The sequence below is a fragment of the Homarus americanus genome, unplaced genomic scaffold, assembly GCF_018991925.1.
Source record: "Homarus americanus isolate GMGI-L3 unplaced genomic scaffold, GMGI_Hamer_2.0 scaffold48354, whole genome shotgun sequence".
NCBI lineage: Eukaryota > Metazoa > Arthropoda > Malacostraca > Decapoda > Nephropidae > Homarus > Homarus americanus.
Genome location: NW_024723833.1, coordinates 5,659,390 through 5,676,618, shown reverse-complemented (window position 1 = coordinate 5,676,618; position 17,229 = coordinate 5,659,390). Strand labels below are relative to the sequence as shown.

The 17,229-nt window shown below is 41.8% G+C and overlaps 2 protein-coding genes across 3 annotated transcripts in view; one reads left to right on the top strand and one right to left on the bottom strand.

Moving 5' to 3' along the window:
* Positions 1 to 17,229, top strand: part of LOC121863782 (centrosomal protein of 135 kDa-like) — an 84,237-nt gene that overhangs the window by 37,391 nt on the left and 29,617 nt on the right. The gene's annotated exons all lie outside the window — the stretch shown is intronic.
* On the bottom strand, positions 59 to 16,427 carry LOC121863783. The gene is made up of 5 exons (XM_042362583.1): positions 15,978 to 16,427; positions 5,415 to 5,633; positions 4,881 to 5,020; positions 2,520 to 2,683; positions 59 to 2,322 (listed from the first exon to the last, which is right to left on the bottom strand). Exons 2-5 carry the CDS (start codon positions 5,610 to 5,612, stop codon positions 1,013 to 1,015), a joined length of 1,812 nt encoding a protein of 603 aa, XP_042218517.1. The 5' UTR covers positions 5,613 to 5,633; positions 15,978 to 16,427; the 3' UTR covers positions 59 to 1,012.

Genomic DNA, 17,229 nt, shown 5'->3' with positions numbered 1-17,229 from the left:
CTCTTTTTTTTTTTTAAGTTCTTATCAGCAGTAATGGATTATTAATAAAAGTACAGTATATACATATGTCTTCCTCGCTTTAGTGCATATTTATATTTATTACAAATGTTGCAATCTTGAGTTGAGACATGGTGCAGCTACACAAATATACAGTATTGTATTGCTACATGAAGGATGGTAGATGCTTCACAATCACTCCTGAGGCTGTAGTTCCTCTGTGACTCAGTTCTTCACAACAAATGTTTGTGTCCTTGGCTGTGTCCAGAGGCAGCCACACTTTCACAGAAACTTTGGTCACACTCATTGTCTTTATCTCAGTAACAACCGACTGAGAATTATTTCACATCGTTTCTTTTGAATTTCAAGACATAGATTCACTTGGGAATACTGATACAGTAACTTCTAGATATTTTTTGTTGTATCTAGGTGCTAAGTGTTTTGGGGGAAGTCAACAAGTTTTGCACTTACTGTGATAGAGTTGTACAGCATACAACAGTGAAAGTCACTGCTGATTATGTATTATTCCTTAAGTATTTATGTGATTTTCTTGGTAATACATTGTATGCAGTGATAAGTCCAAGACACTGTTGGTTTTCTTCAAGTACTGTACTTGTGAAAGAAGGTGAAACCCATTGTCCAAGCTTCACTGTTATTTGGTTGCACCTTTGTACTGGCTACTGTACTGTAGTTAATAAGGGAAAATGTTTTCACCTCTTGATTTCTTGAAGTTTTTGTTATATAGTTGCTGTTTATAAAAAAAGTTATCAGGCATTAGAAAATGTTTTACAGGTAGTTTAATAATCTTAACTCATCATTTAATGGGATACATAGAAAATGTCTTCTGCAACCAGTGTGTTTCTAGCTAAAGGATGGAGTTCATCTTTGTGAGCATTTACACATGGTGGGTGGGTGGGTTATCACAGGCAAGGTCAGAGGCTGTGGTGATGGTAATGCCCTGTTGGGGAGGGACTGCCCTCCTCTCTAGTTTGTGGAGATTGTTTCATCACCCCAGTTATGTACTAGTGGTGGTGAGAGAACCCCACCATGGTGTCAGGGACCGCTCACCATCGTTACGCCCTGTGTAGTAAGGGCCGCGGGGCTCCCCGGGGGTCCTGAAATACGTATCATCCAAGAAGCCCCATGTCTCTGTATCTCCCATGGAGCGACCTGACCGACCCAGGGTATACTTTGTGTCTCTGCTACCTGTTGAATGTTCACCGTCCTCCACCCCTAAGGAGTAAATTTCGGTGGGGCCGGGGTGGTATTCTTGCTGTTGTTCTCTTTGGCGGCTATCATCAAATACCATTGTCTCGAGTTGTGGCTTATTTTCTGGTTTCTGTGAACTTGAGTTGTTAGAAGTTTCTGTAGTTTGAGTGTCATTTAGATTGCCTAATGAATAGATGCTGTTGCTATGGGAAGCTGTCACACTGTTACTTTCATGATGATGTTGAGGTGTATTTTCCCTTGAAGAAACATCTCCAAAGATGAGAGGCATATTAGGGGTGATAGATGAGGCGAGTGATGCGCATACTGGGGTAAGAGGTCGCCACCTCTTGACTGCCAGAATCTGTCCTGCGTTACACGGGCCTCTTGTCTCCAGGTGGTAACAGTTACCGTCGTGCCACATGACAAAACCTTTCCGTAAATCACAGGAACAAAGCACACTGCCTGTTGCCTTGTTGTAAGATAGTACTTGTGAATGTTGGCATGGACCACGACTTCCTAACTCATAACATTGATTGTCTATGGCCCAGAAGCCCACTAATTCAGATGTGCAACCACAGGTGCCTTGAAGGGGCGATTCTTCATCATAAATAAAGAGCTGGCCCTCAGGGCAAGGTCCACGCCAGCCCAGTCTAAAACATGTGTCTGTGTCAGGGTGGTAGCGCCGGGTTCCCGTGCAGGGATACACTTGGCATTCTCCAATCATGTTTGTTACATTAGTCCCAGCTGGCATGAAGAAATGACCCTTTTCACAGGGTCCTCTTGAGTATAACCGGTAGCAGTAACCATTGAGAGGCCAGAGGGCATGATCTTCACGACATCTGCACTGGGTGGCCAGAGCATTGGGTTCAAAGGTAAAAATTTGACCTGGGTAGCAAGGGCCCTGCTCATTCAACTCATGACAGCCACCACTGCGATTGTCATAGTTAGTGATGATGGAGGAGCTGCAACTGCACTCAGTGGCTCCTTTTGTGGCATTAAAAAGGAAGATATTCCCATCCAGACATGGCCCTCGCTGGAATAATTCAAAACACAGTCCAGTGAGGGACCAGTAGTTACTAAACATTACATTTCGGTCACAACCACAGTCAGGAAACCCTGAAAATGGAAAACAATTTAGACACTGTTAGCTGAAGCTGTTATTTTAGTCCAAAAATTAATACAATACAGAATGAGAAATTAAATATAGTATTAGATGATGAGGTTGCGTGTGTTGGTTTGAAAATTAATACTGTACAGTATTTAGGCTTCATAAAAGCCAAAGGGGAAGCAAAATTGTCTTCTTTTTTTTTTACCTGTCTCTGAGTTGACGTAGATGAGATATCCTTTGAGGCAAGGTCCTCGAGTATGGTATTCATAACACTTTTTGGTGCGAGGCCAGAACACATGGCGGGGTGGACACTTGAGAAAGTCATGACACTGGCCCTCCTGCCCCTCTCCATCAGTGTCAAGGTACTGTCTGTAGTGGTGGTGGTAACAAGACCAGCTTTAGTATCACAATTGTTTACAATATCATTGAAAATTACTACAGTTTAAGACATTTTTACATGATCATTAAAACTTCAAAATCTTTTAACAGGCAATTTGTGAATGACTGCCATTTGTTTGACAAACTTTATCACACTCCGACAATGAACCAGTAACTAAACTTTAATTGTGTTATTGGTTCTGTTTTTAAAGATCCTCAAGATTAAGAAAGGCAGTTTATGATATACAGCTACTCCTTGATTTACGACCTACTCGACTTACGACCTACTCGGCTTACGACCATCCGGACATACGACCGACCCAGTCTTTTCCCAAAAAATTCAAATTACGTATTTTCGAGTCCCGACGTTAGTGATATCGCTGTGTACTGACAAAATTTTCGTTTGTAATTCCCTTTAAAATGACTGGCATGCTTAAAAGTGAGAGTTTTGTGGTGCTGAGAAGAAAAAGAGACACCCATTTTAGATTTTCTATGTATTATCTTTGCATTTTCGACTTAAGACCAATTCGACTTACGACCTGGATTTAGGTCCCTAGCCTCGTTGTAAGTCGAGGAGTGGCTGGTACAGTGATTCCTCAGTTAACGAACACAATTCGTTCCACAGAGTCATTCGTTAACCAAAAATTTCGTTAATCGCATCTATTACAATATTTCAATGGGATATTGGGTAATTGGTTCCAACTCGCAGAAAAAGTATACATACAGTACAAAGTACTGTATACCGGTAATAGAATTAAGAAAACATTAAATTTAAACTAAATACAGTATTGTACTGTGCAGTATACTGTATAATAATAAATAAAAAACAATAGAATACTGTATTTTAACTTACTTTGAGGTGTGTATGTCGTATTCCCGGCAGCTTTGTTTCCATATCCAACAGCTGATTGTAGAGGCAGTCGATTATGACATGCCATATTCTTTACAGAGTGCATTGGTTCTAATGCCTACTTTGTGTTTCATAATAATTTCTGCACTGTATATTATCAATATGTTAACTAAAATTCAGGATGACCAATAATTTTAATGTAAAAATGCAAAAATATTCAAGAGACCAACAAACTGGATGTTCACTCCACTGTAAACAAAGTCAAACTGAGAAGCGTTGTTGGGTGATTCAATCAACTGATTGGCGCACAAAAACTGTTCCCTGTACAGAGTACTGTATATGCCATCAATATGTTAACTAAATTAGAATGACTAATAATTTTAATATAAAAAATACAGAAATATTCAAGAGACCAACTTTCTTGATATTTACTCACTGGAAACAAATGTAAATATAGAACTGATTACTGTATTGGTGGACTGGCCAGTCAGCTGATGCGTACGACAAAATGTGTTTGTCGTAAGGATTTCGTAAATCGAAGTTTTGTTCGTTAATCGAACTGAAAATCCTTATGGGAGCTAATTCGTAAACCAAAATTTCGTTAATCGAACCGTTCGTTAACCAAGGGACCATTGTAATTGCATTCAGTTACAATGAAATATTTATAAAGTTTATGCACAAGTGAGAGACTTGTACACAACAGGAGGATAAATTAATGGTAGTATTGTTAGTTGCTATATTTAAGTACATTTTCTTATACTATTGAAAACCTTGAGTGCTTAGACATTAATCTCACCAACGTAACTGTTCTGCTTCCTTGTTACCTACCACCTGGCCATTTGGTCTGGCAGCATTACAGCTTCTTTCTGTGTTTATTCACTATCTTGACAGCAGAAATGACAAGACTGTAGTTGGAGGATGCTGGTTGATCCAGAGGATGTGTGGTTTTAGATATTTGTTAATGCAGATAGTTCCAGGTACTTGTGACAGAGTAGTGGGTTTTTGTTTGAAGAAGACTCACCTTGTTACATCTTGGCTTACCTGTTTATTGCTTGTTACCTGATTATTGAGAATTGGTGACAATGTTGTTGAGGTGGCTGATGGGTATGTGTATTTCCTAGGGTTTTATCTGGAGGTATATATATCCCTTGTCAAATATACTCTCTGGGAGTACATGGCCCCTTTGTCATTCATCATGTAGCAGTTGTGCCACATAGACATGGTTTCTTGTCACAATAGTTACTGGGTACACATGATTTCTTGTCATGTGCTTTACCTGGGGTCACATATCCCCTCACCATGTGTGGTACTTGAGGGTACATAACCCATATGTGTTACCTGGGAGTACAAGGACCCCTGGAGAACTGGGGGTAGCAGAGGCCAGTAGGGGGGTAGAGGAGTGTGCCCCGTGGACACCTGCAGGCGCCCTTGCCCTGGCTTGGGTTATAGTAGAACTCCTGAGTGTCTCCACATGGGCCCTGAAGGAGGGGGTAGAGGCAACACTTATAATGAGATGATGGAAGTTAGTGGTCAGTGATCTCTTCTTAATGAAATATATAGTACAACAATAAACCAAGTATAAACTGTGTTAGTGATAATGATATGATACAGTATAGTACAGTAAAGATGGTATAGTGATAATGAGTTATTATCTTTGTGCTAGTGAGATAGTGATAATTATGGTGTAATAACAGAGGAGAGGTGTTGAAGGTGAGTTATGAATGAGTCACTTAATTGCCTTTATAAAGATTCTGTGGTTGAGGGTTTTGTGTTTTGAGAGAGTGAGGGAGAGTGAATTAGTGAGGGTGAGTGATTGAGGGAGTAAGTGAATGAAGGAGAGTGAGTGAAAGTGAATGAGTGAGTGGGACTGACCTGAGTAAAGATCCTGTGACAAGAATGGTCGTGGGCCCAGTAGAGGAGCTGCCATGACTTCTTGGCACATGGGTTGAGTGTGGAGTTGACCCACCTGGGGGGTATGACTGCTCCGTTGCTACTGCCCCACCCTGCCCCATACCACCACCATGCCCACACCCATGCCCACACCCACCACCACCACTCACGGCGCCGCATCTTCTTGCCCACGCCTCACTTCTGGGGGTGAAGAAACAATGGGATTAATGTTTACGTCTCGTGTTAATATCTGTGTTGGCTGTCGGTAAATGATCCGTGACACATTTACCCCCCGTGTCTCTACTCTCACCACTATTGTTATCATAACCTGTGAGATTGATCCTTGTGGTGCAACGAGTTGACAGGGATGACTTACATAATGACGCTCGTATTGTGTTAAACGGCCAGGTCATTGTGTTAGTGTTTGCTGTAGTTAGAATGGAGAGAATATTAGTTGTGTGTTGTTTGTGTATTTTATAATAATATAGTATTTTATATATATAGTGATTGGAATAATAATAGTAATAATGGTGATGATAATGATGATAATGGCAATAATTATAATAAAAAAATGTTGTTCATGATAAAAATAAGTGACAATATTCATCCCCATAACCCCTTTTACCTCACCTTACCTCACCCCTACACCTCCCTAACCTCACCCCTACACCTCCCTAACCTCACCCCTACACCTCCCTTACCCCACCCCTACACCTCCCTTACCCCACCCCTACACCTCCCCACACCTCACCCCAGCACCTTTACATCACCCCAGCACCCCCCTTACCTCACACCAGCACCCCCTTACCTCACCCCTACACCCCTCTTACCTCACCCCTACACCCCTCCCTCTTACCTCACCCCTACACTCCTAAGGAGAAATAAGCTGGAGTGGAGATTATTTAGGTGATACACCAGGTCTGTGCTCTGTCAGGTGGTTAACTGAGGCAGCCTTGATGTATGCTGAGGTAATTACTGTCTGGAATGGGAAGAGGTCATCCAGCTGTAACAGTTAAGCGTGTCAAGGACGGATGGACCATGGTACGTGTCCTTGACGTGTCCAAAGAAAGGGAAAATTACCGAAGTGTGACCGTGGGAAACATCATGACAGCAATGACCCGGTTGTGGTGGGGGGTAACACACACACACAAATCAGTTGACATAAGATAGGTGCATCAGCCAGATATCAATAAGTGACCAACCACCTACACTCCATGGTGAGTTAGGGAGAGGTGTGTGACTACCTGCCATAACACAGATCATCTTTCTCGTTAATTCTCGCCGACCACAACTGTTTATGTCACTCCCTCCTTCATTTTTCATTCATCTACATTTCTCTCTCTCTCTCTCAAATTTAGGAAAACAATCTTACTTCCTCAGTCACCAACTCTTATGACACAATGATAGCGGCGAAATTACACCGAGACTCCACCACATCTAGACAATCTCTCCGAAAGTTTCTCTGTTATGGTGCAAGAACCATTGATGGCTGGCCAGGTTATTATTGCATTGGAGTTCAATTTTTACTGCAGTTTAAGAGTCATTGCAAGATATACAGTTAACTTGTATTATATTTAGGATGTATATTACATTTGAGGGAATAGCTATACAGTTTTGACGGATTACCTGGAGCATTTACACCCCAGCTTATTTCACTTAAAGAATAAACGTCGTAATGTTATTGGGGGGGATGAGGTAAGGTTAGGTTAGGTTAACATTAGGGTGGTTAATCTTGAGGTGAAATAGGGTGGAGATGCTGCAGGTGATCCGTTTTGACGGTATACCTGAAGCTTAAGTAAATCAGGTAAACTCTCCTCACACCTTCAGGGGGAAACACTTGTACAGTACCATGACTCAAGCGTAAAGTTGATGAAGTCACTCATCCTCTGTTCCGGGACATTGTGAACCCACGAACCTTTGAGAATACGTTAAGTGGCCTTCATTTGCATAATGTCATACTACCGGCTATTGATTGGTCAGCCGTATCCTCATGTTTCGACCCTGATTGGTTAACCTTGTCCATGTGTTTTGGCCCTGATTGGCTAACCTTGTCTCTGTGTTTCAACCTCTGATTGGTCAACCTTGTCTCCATGTTTCGTCCCTGATTGGTTAACTTTGTCTTTGTATAGTGACCCCGTGATTGGTTAACCTTGTCTCCGTGTTCTGACCCCGTGATTGGTTAACCTTGTCCCCGTATTTGCTGTAGAAGGAATGCAGTAGAGTATTGTATTCCCGAGCTATATTTGGGAGACACAACTGAGTGGCTATAGTAATGGAGCATTTAGTGAGGAATGTGTGTACAGTAATGTCATGGCTCTTGGGTTGTAAGTATGACATTACACATACTGCAATGACTGTTTGTTTGTCGGATTTGTTTTAATATTTTCTTTTGTTGGGCTTATTGTGTTTTTGTTTTGTCAGTTCAAAGGTAATATGCTTAGCATTGTCTTGGTAGTGGATAATCTTTTCTTGTGAAGTGGTGATCAAGTACACACACACACACACACACACACACACACACACACACATACACACACATACACACACACATACATATTTTCTAGTTGACCGTCAAGTTCTCATATAACCAACCATACGTTAATATATTATAGTACTTTATAGTCAAGTAAGTGTAGATGGCTTGGTGGATTTATTTTATTTATATTTTTTTATGAAGTTCATGGCCAAATAGCGCGTCTGACGATAGCCTGCATGTCGGTACGTGTTTACAATATAATTATCCACCTCGTATTTTCTTCAAAGATAGACCTTCCACAGTGGTGCTTTTATGACGTATAGTATCTAAAGAAACTGTGTCGTATAATACATGGATGTTTATGTTGCCGCGTAAATCAGTGAGTCAGTCAGCTCTCGTGTCCCTGACCAGCAGGAACGAGAGCGGTTGTGTTCAGGTACTGTGAAGGTGATGGGAGTTGATCACTGCTTCACGCTCCACGCCCGTATTTATTATGACTAACGATTTTGTGTGTGAGAGAGAGGGAAAAGGGGAAAAAATTACCTGGTGATTATCCTACAGAGAGAGGAGAGGAATACCTGGTAATCATCCTAAGGTCCAGTGGCCGTCATGGTCACCCACCTACCTGCCTGGCTCACGGACACGGGGAGAGGGGGGGTCACTGAAGGTCGCTGTCTGCTGAGGTGGGGCGGTGGGGATTGAAGGTCATTAGGGATGGCGGGGAAGGTAGGGTAGGTGGGGGGGACAGTGGAAGGAAAGGAGGAGACAGGGGAGGGAAAGAGGAAGGAAAGGATAATATGACAGGACGGAGGATGAAAGGAGGGAGGACAGAGGATGATAGGAAGGGATAGGGGAGAGAGGGATGGTAGGAGGCGACAAGGGAGGGAAACGGGGGAAAGGATGTTTTAGGGAAGGAAAGGTCACCTAGGATCAGTGATGACCTGGGCCTTTGTCAAGTATGGGAGGGGAGGAGGAGGGAAGATAGGACGGGGGGGTGGTAGGAGAGGAAAGGTAAGAGGAAGAGAAGGGGGAGGGAAGAGATGGGGAGAGAGGGAGGGAATGAATTATTAGTGGGCGAGGGTAAACGAAATGAGATAAGTCACTAAGTCACCCTCATTAAGTCATTCAGGATAAGTCAACACCAACAGCTTCTCGAATCTTTAAGTTGAAAGTTATCATAAGCTGGTTGGTGGACCTTGGGCAATACGGCTCCAATTAGCCCCCTGAGGATGACGGTCTCTCTTTAGCCTAAGACAGGGGCGACGTGTCGGAGGAAATGGTTGAGAAGTGTGGTCGCTTGGTGTGACCTTAAGTTGACCCCCCCAAGCCACACCCTCCCTGTCTCTCTCTCTCTGTCCAACTTGTCCAACTTGATGCCACACCCTCTCTCTAGTTTATTGCCACCTTCTTTCTTCCCTCCCTCTCTTTGTTGCCATCTCTTTTCTTTCCAGCTTAGGTCCCTTCCGTTGTTGTCCTCCTCCTTTTCACCTTGAAAAATCTCTCTCCTCTCCTCCTTGTTGCCACTCCTCCATTGCCATTCTCTCTCTTCCCCCTTTTCTCCCTCATTGCCATTCCCTCCTTTCTTCCTCTCCCCTCCCCCCCCCCGTTGCCATTTTCTCCCTCCCTCCTCTTGCCATTCCCTCCTTCTCTCTCCCTCCGTGTGCCATCACTTCTCTTTCTGTATTTGCCTTTCCCTCCCACACCCCCTTCCCCCTCCCACACCTCCCCTTCCTCTTCCTACACTCCCAGGACAGTACACACACAAGACCCAGCCGGTAAACCTGACTCCTGCATCGTCTGCTTGTTCTCTCTCTCTCTCACGAGTTTATCATTGAATCGTGTCGCCTCTATTTACCTACACCACCCCTTGCTAGCCAACACCCCGCCCGTCAACCATCAAGGTGTGTCGTTCACTTTCTCTTGCTTACTTTCCCTGCCTCTTCTTTTCTCCTCTCACAAGTTAACACACCTTTAAAGGGCTTACCTGGCCTCCTCTAAAGTTCGTAGGTCAGGTTAGGTTTAATTTACTTGTAATTGGAGGTTTTGTAACGTATTGTCTAATTATTGACTGACACACCTTAGCTATGAGGTACTGTACTCTCTCTCTCTCTCTCTCTCTCTGTTTCATCAATCAAGGAAATTAATTTTCGTATAGACAGCATAAAAAAAATATTCACACAAAAAAAAACACGTCAAGTAATTTCAATAAAACAGACCTCCCAATGTTTAACAAATACCTTATTTTTTTTTGTGGGAGGAGGAGGAGGAGGGGTCATTTTTCTCCCTCGCCAGGTTGATAGAACAAAGGGCCATGTCTGTGTAACTATTAACATTTTACGTTGTATTGTGTTATTTTCACCTGCAGCTGACCCCGGGTATATTGTACTAACTTTAAACTATTATATTTTCACTTGGAACTGACCCGGATATATTGTACTAACTTGTAACTATTAAATTTGCACCAGGAACTTGTTAAATTCATCTCTTGTAAATTTGTGGAATGATTTTATTCTTGTTATTGTTGTCTGTTTTATTCTTTATATCGTTATTATCGTCTGTTTTATTCCTTATATCGTTATTATCGTGTTTTATTCTTTTTATCGTTATTATCTTATTTTATTTTTTATACAACTATCATCTGTGTCGTCTCCCCGGATCAACCTCACCAGACATGACCGTATGAGCACCTCTAAAACCCTCACGTCTGATGTAAAAGTGAAAATGGTAATAAGACCAGCATTTGTGTGAGGCAAGTTTGGGGCTTTTTATGGGAGGTGCTGTTGAGAGAGAGAGAGAGAGAGAGAGAGATGACGAGGAAAACGACGACTAGTAGGAAGAGACAAAAATGAAGAGAGAGAGCAAGAGAGAATGGTGAGGATAAAGAACACGACTATAGGAGAGACAAAAATTAAATAATACGAGAGAAAGTTAGTAAAGTTAGATAGATGAGGTGAGGTGTGTAGCGTTCTTCTCGTGGGTTACAGAGAGTAAGGGGGAGGGGGTGAGGTGAGCGGACAGGTAATTACCGTAGCAGTGATAATATTCATCGCGGAAGTCATTTCTCAACAATATAACTGTCACTTTCTCTAGTGGCGCTGTGTTGCCGCTGAGTGTGAAGAGGGTTATTGTTTGTACGATAATTTGTAAACAATTATTGTATTATTTTGATTACTGCTGGCTTTAGGGGAGCGGCGGTAGAGCTCTTTTTTTTGTGGTAAGGGTTGCTGGTTCGTGTTTGGGGTAACTTCACTGTACCCAGCCTTATCTGACTTACAAGACCTACTTTCACTGTTAGGACTGTTAGTGTCCTTTCTCTATGGTAAAAAATGAACTAAAAAGTGAACCCTTGATAATACAATAGTAATCGTCATCATTTAGATTGATACACACTTATGTAGTAAACCGGTTTCCTTTTGTACACCGCCATCAGGTAGTGAGCAGCATCATAACAGCAGCTGTTTATGGTAACATGCACTCACTGGGAGAAGTATCGTGTCGGCCAACATTAATTTTTATAATCAATATAGAATAAAATTAAGATGAGATTTTCATTCATATAAATTTTATTTTTTCTTTGTTATTTTATTGCATAAAAAAATAAATGCAGAATGACAAAGAAAGATTTGTACACAACCAGAGATACGCCACGTAATTCTTTAATGGTGAAGTTTTGTGTATTATCAAGCATAATGTACGCACTTAATTACCTAACTGTTGAAGCTCTGTAATAATTAAACATAACAGTGAAACCCACCTACTGACATGCACACAGGTTGTCTTGTAATAATATTTTACACAATATATATTCCCTTCATGAAGATTATGGAACGCATAATGTTATTTGAGTATTCTTATTCAGGAGAGTTTTTACGGTTGACCCAAAGCACGTTCTCTGTCTGCTACGATGTATAAGGTCTTATTTGATTAGCTAATGAAGCCCTCGTTAGTCAGGCTGAGTGTGTTGGTGGTGTGTGGCCAGAATGAGGAACTAGCTTATAAATGAAGGACATGTATTCGCAGCAGTTTATATTATTATTATTAGTAGTAGTAGTAGTGTTTATAATAATAATAATAGTAGTAGTAGTAGTAGTAGTAATAATAATAGCAGAAGTAGTAGTCATAGTCACATTATAGGGTGTGTTGGAAGGGAGGGATCGAATAAGCCAGGAAAACGGAAGTGCTGTCCGCCTCACTAAATATGGTTAGCATTACAGTGGTTTTAACGAGGGAAAAACATGAAGTGAGGTTTCCGTGTGAGGGGGAGGTCCCTAACCATCCATCAGTGTCCTCCACCCTTGCGTTGTGTTGACTGTTGCGTTGGTTCTTACTTTTTGTTGTTGGATGACCAGGAGAAGTTACCACATGTTATTTCTTGTTTCGTCTGCACTGTTTTAACTTTCTAATTCATTGTTTTATTTTTTTTTAAATCTTTCACTTGCGTATTTTTAAACGAAATAAATATATCACGTTATATTGAACTTTTGTTGTTAGTATGTTTGTTTGGGCATCAGCGTCAGATAAATAATGAGTTGTCGGATGTCACCAGGTCGCTGCTCTTCCCGCGCTGTCCTCTCCTGGTGGTCATTTATTTATTTTTTTTCCATATATTTTTTTTAATGTCTGGAACACCTTCATTATCATTCGTTATGCTGTGTCTTGTTTGTGGGGTCATGTGTGAAGTTGACCGTGACTTAAGAGATGAATTATTATAAGACTTGATGGCATCGTCATCATCACTGCTCATCACCATTTTTTTTCCTTTGGTTCAGTATAATCATCAGTGGAGTGAAAAGTCATGTGAATGGGACAACGCAATTCTCAACCTAACCTAACCACCTGCCCAGCCCCCACTTGCCTTTTACACCTTCCCTTTTTCTTTTAAGGGAAAGGCGTCGTGGCAAGGCTGATATAGGTCGGGTTAGATTAGGTTATATAACTTAGCAGATTATTAGTGAAAGTAAACTTAATCTAACTTTACGTTATATTAGGCAAACTTAGCTAAGATATATGTTAGATTAGGATAAGTTTACACGGGCTAGATTAAGTAAACTTCTTGGAATATTAAATTGATATTATATGACTAGATTGGGTTAAATTATGATAGATTTAATTTTGACCGGCAACTGTGGCTGGGCTGAGAGTCGTGGTGGTGAGAGGTGAGAATTAGAGAGGGTAGGTGAGTGTATTCAGCTAGTGCCCATCTCGCCTGACCAACCCACCAAGCGGGCCCACGTGAGCTACTCAATACACACGTACACTTTTACTGTCAAGGGAACGAGTGTGGGGGGGGGTTGTGGTAAGTGAGAGGAAATGGTAGTAGAGATGAAAACGCTGATGGTGGTGGTAGTAATAATGGTGATTGTGAAATGACTGAACTTGAGAGTGATGTCGATGATAGTGATAATGGATGTAGGTGTATTATGGTGATGAGGATGGTAGTGAAAGTGATGGTGATGAAGGAATGTTGATGACGCCTCCAGCACGAGACATGATGATAACAGAGAGAGAGAGAGAGACCAGCATGGCACAGTGACTCACATCAGACTATACAACGCACCATGACCAATCACATCATCTGTTTACTCCCGTCCTACCTCCACCCCCACCACCCCCACATCAGCTGTTTCCCCCCCCCCTCTCTACCCTCCTACCCCTCACCTTTGGAAACCTTTTAACTTCGTTATAGTGACATTGGAGGGTATTCGTATTAGTTATTGTGTTGCTGACTGCACATGCTAGTGTTGTATTGTGTTGCGTGTAGAGTGAAGAAGGTACTAGGGTGTTAAATGTATGAGGGTGTTAGACGTGGGATATGTGGGTGTTTGGTGTAAAGTATTTTAGGTGTAAGGTTGGGTGTACTAGGTGGAGGGGTAAGAGTATACTGTCGTGTGCCAGGTGAAGGGCGCTGATGTGTAGGTGAAGGTTGTAGGTGTAGAGGTGATGTCTTTAGGTAGGGTGTAATGAGAGAGAGAGAGAGAGATAGATCACTTCCACCTCAGCGTTAAAATCACCGCCATGGACTGTAATACCTCGTGTGTGTGTGTGTGTGTGTGTGTGGGGGGGGGTAAGTTGGTGTTCTGGGTGCGACACATGTGGTCACCTATAAATGATCATTCTTCGCTCCAATAACTACCAACACTTTTTACTCTACTGTGTCACTTATTGTTATTCATGTGTGTGTGTGTGTGTGTGTGGGGGGTAAGTTGGTGTTTAGGTGCGACACATGTGGTCACCTATAAATGATCATTTCTTCGCTCCAATAACTACCAACACTTTTACTCTACTGTGTCACTTATTGTTATTCGTGTGTGTGTGTGTGTGTGTGTGTGGGGGGGGTAAGTTGGTGTTTGGGTGCGACACATGTGGTCACCTATAAATGATCATTCTTCGCTCCAATAACTACCAACACTTTTACTCTACTGTGTCACTTATTGTTATTCGTGTGTGTGTGTGTGTGTGTGTGTGTGTGTGTGTGTGCGCGCATTTAACTCATGGATATAATTTTGAACCTGAGTTGCCTCGTACATTATTATTTCAACTTTTTAGCGTTGATTTACAGAGCTGAGGTTTGATTAGTTCAGCTGGTGTTGAGTGACGTCATTAGTTTAGTTGGTGTTGAGTGACGTCATTAGTTCAGCTGGTGTTGAGTGACGTCATTAGTTCATTTGGTGTTGAGTGACGTCATTAGTTTAGTTGGTGTTGAGTGACGTCATTAGTTTAGTTGGTGTTGAGTGACGTCATTAGTTCAGCTGGTGTTGAGTGACGTCATTAGTTCATTTGGTGTTGAGTGACGTCATTAGTTTAGTTGGTGTTGAGTGACGTCATTAGTTCAGCTGGTGTTGAGTGACGTCATTAGTTCAGGCGTAATTAGATGAGATTGAGGCTAATGTGGTGTTGGTCATGGGTGCCAGTGAGGTGTTGGTGTGGCACTGTGACAAACTACTCGTGTGAGTTTGTAGCCAATCAGTGTGAAGGTGTTGAGTTATGACGGCCAATGAGCGTAGTGTTGAGTTATGTCAGCCAATCGGTGTGGAGGTGCTGAGTTTAGTGTTGAGGTATGGCAGCCAATCGGTGTGGAGGTGTTGAGTTATGACAGCCAATGAGCGTAGTGTTGAGGTATGTCAGCCAATCGGTGTGGAGGTGTTGGGTTAAAGCAGCCAATGAGCGTGGGAGTGTCGAGGTATAGAGCTAATTAGAGTTTTACTTGTTTGTCATCTATCTTCATTTATCTCCTTTATATACTAGCTGGTCTCTCTCTCTCTCTCTCTCTCTCTCTCTCTCTCTCTCTCTCTCTCTCTCTCTCTCTCTCTCTCTCTCAGAACGGTCGCCACCCTACAAGTGGTATTTTCCCGTGACATTTTAGAAGCCTTAGTTAAGGACCGTTGAATCACAAAATAAAAACGCGGCCATTTTGACGAACGGGACATGGCAGGACACTTGTTGTTAGGGACTAGGAATTATGTAGTGGAAAATATTGAGTATGTAGATGTATATATGTATGTATTAATGTACACACAACATTAAACATACATAAAGGCCAAATGCAGTTAGAGACATGAAACTTCACACACACACACAGGGTCCCGAGCTTGTACTATTGACCAAAGACCAAAAAAATCTTTCCCTACTGAGATATTGTGTCAGGAAAGGTCAACTGTGACTGTCAAGGTTATACAGTAAACACCTGACCCCCCAGAGACGCCGGGTGATTTTGTTGGTATATACATTAGTAACACAGACAGACACTTTAGTATATATAGAAAGTTTGTGGATGTCTTTTTATTATGGTGTAAAGATTGTGTGATAATACAGCTGCTTGATCGTGTGTGTGTGTGTGTGTGTGTTTGATTTATTCATTAATACATTCTACTGTATGACAATATTTTATTAATACAGTATACTCTATAAGGGACACTTCATTAGGCACTGTTTAAAAGACCAATTTACCCAACACTACTTGACTAATGGACACTGTATACCGAACCTTATAAGCCCCCCCCCTAGTCCTAATACACACGTTATAGACCATCACTTTATAAGACACGCTTGTTTAAATGGCACACACATACCTTATAAGATAATCTGCTAGTGGTGTTTCATAGGGCACGGTATAATTGTCACCCACTGTGTATGGCACTTATTAACACACTCCTTATGGGACCATGTTTATAAAGCACGATATATGGGGTGCTGGTTATTAAGACATTACACTCGCTTTATACGGGACGGTACACGCGGCACTGTGTATAAGGCACTTAATTTCAGTCAGTATCCGGGACGGAATATTTGGCACTGTTCATATATTCCAATAAAAGGTAATTTAAATGATACTTGAATCACTATAAAGTATAGTAGTTAACACATCACTTATACATATTACATAGAGACGTTATAAGAGCGTTATATAGACCGACATATCATTGTAGGGAGGCCGGACAGACAGAATCAACGAGCGTGGGAGAGAGAGAGAGAGCTACACCTCTCCTACCACGACCACAGACACACTGACTCGGTGAGCTCGATGCTGCTCGCTTACTAGTACCCCCTCGGCCCCACCCTGCCTCCCTGCCTTTCCCTGCCTCGAGAGGATGTGGAGGGAAAGATGATGAAGATTAGGAAGAATGAAAACGAAGGGATAATTATTTCATTTGAGTTCATTAATTACAGGTGTTTTAGGTACAGATACAGGTACAGACAAAGCACAAGTTAAACTAAAGGTAAAGATATAAAATTACAGATACAAATACGAAGAACAGTTGCAAAATGAAGCACTCGGTACATGTATAGGTACAGATACCGTATAATTAAAGTATCGGGTGCTTGGTATATTACAGTAGCTGGCGGAGAAACACATTGAACAGTAAGTGTATATCCCGTCTAGTGTGTGTGTAATAATAATAATAATTAACGGTTTATTGAAAGAGCTACAGCCAGAAGGCTGAAAATATACAGTTACATATTTGGGAATGGGTTACGAATTACAAATAATATACAAGTGACATAATTGACACAAATAAGACATATAATAACTTAGATGGGGATCAGCTCAAACTACAGTTCATTTCAACATAGTGACAGTGTAGAGCAGTGTTTACTGGGAGTGAATACACTGATTTATTACATGTTATTGATAATTTTTACAATGGTTGGGACTGGGCTGTTCTTATAGCGACTGCCCGTGCACGTATGGGCTGGATGCGGTTGTGGTGTCGAAAAATTCTCGGACAGGGGATCTCAGGTGGTAGTAGGGGCCGGTGTCGGGGATGGTAGAAGCTTCTACCAAATTTGAAGATGAGGTCGTGGTGATGGTCAGTGAGAGTC

Coding starts and splice junctions, on each gene's coding strand:
- LOC121863783 (XM_042362583.1), bottom strand. CDS start 5,612: ATGCGGCGCCGTGAGTGGTGGTGGTGGGTGTGGGCATGGGTGTGGGCA. Junction 2,684..4,880: donor AGGGGTCCTTGTACTCCCAG/GTAACACATATG, acceptor CCACCACTACAG/ACAGTACCTTGACACTGATG. Junction 2,323..2,519: donor CTACGTCAACTCAGAGACAG/GTAAAAAAAAAA, acceptor TTCCATTTTCAG/GGTTTCCTGACTGTGGTTGT.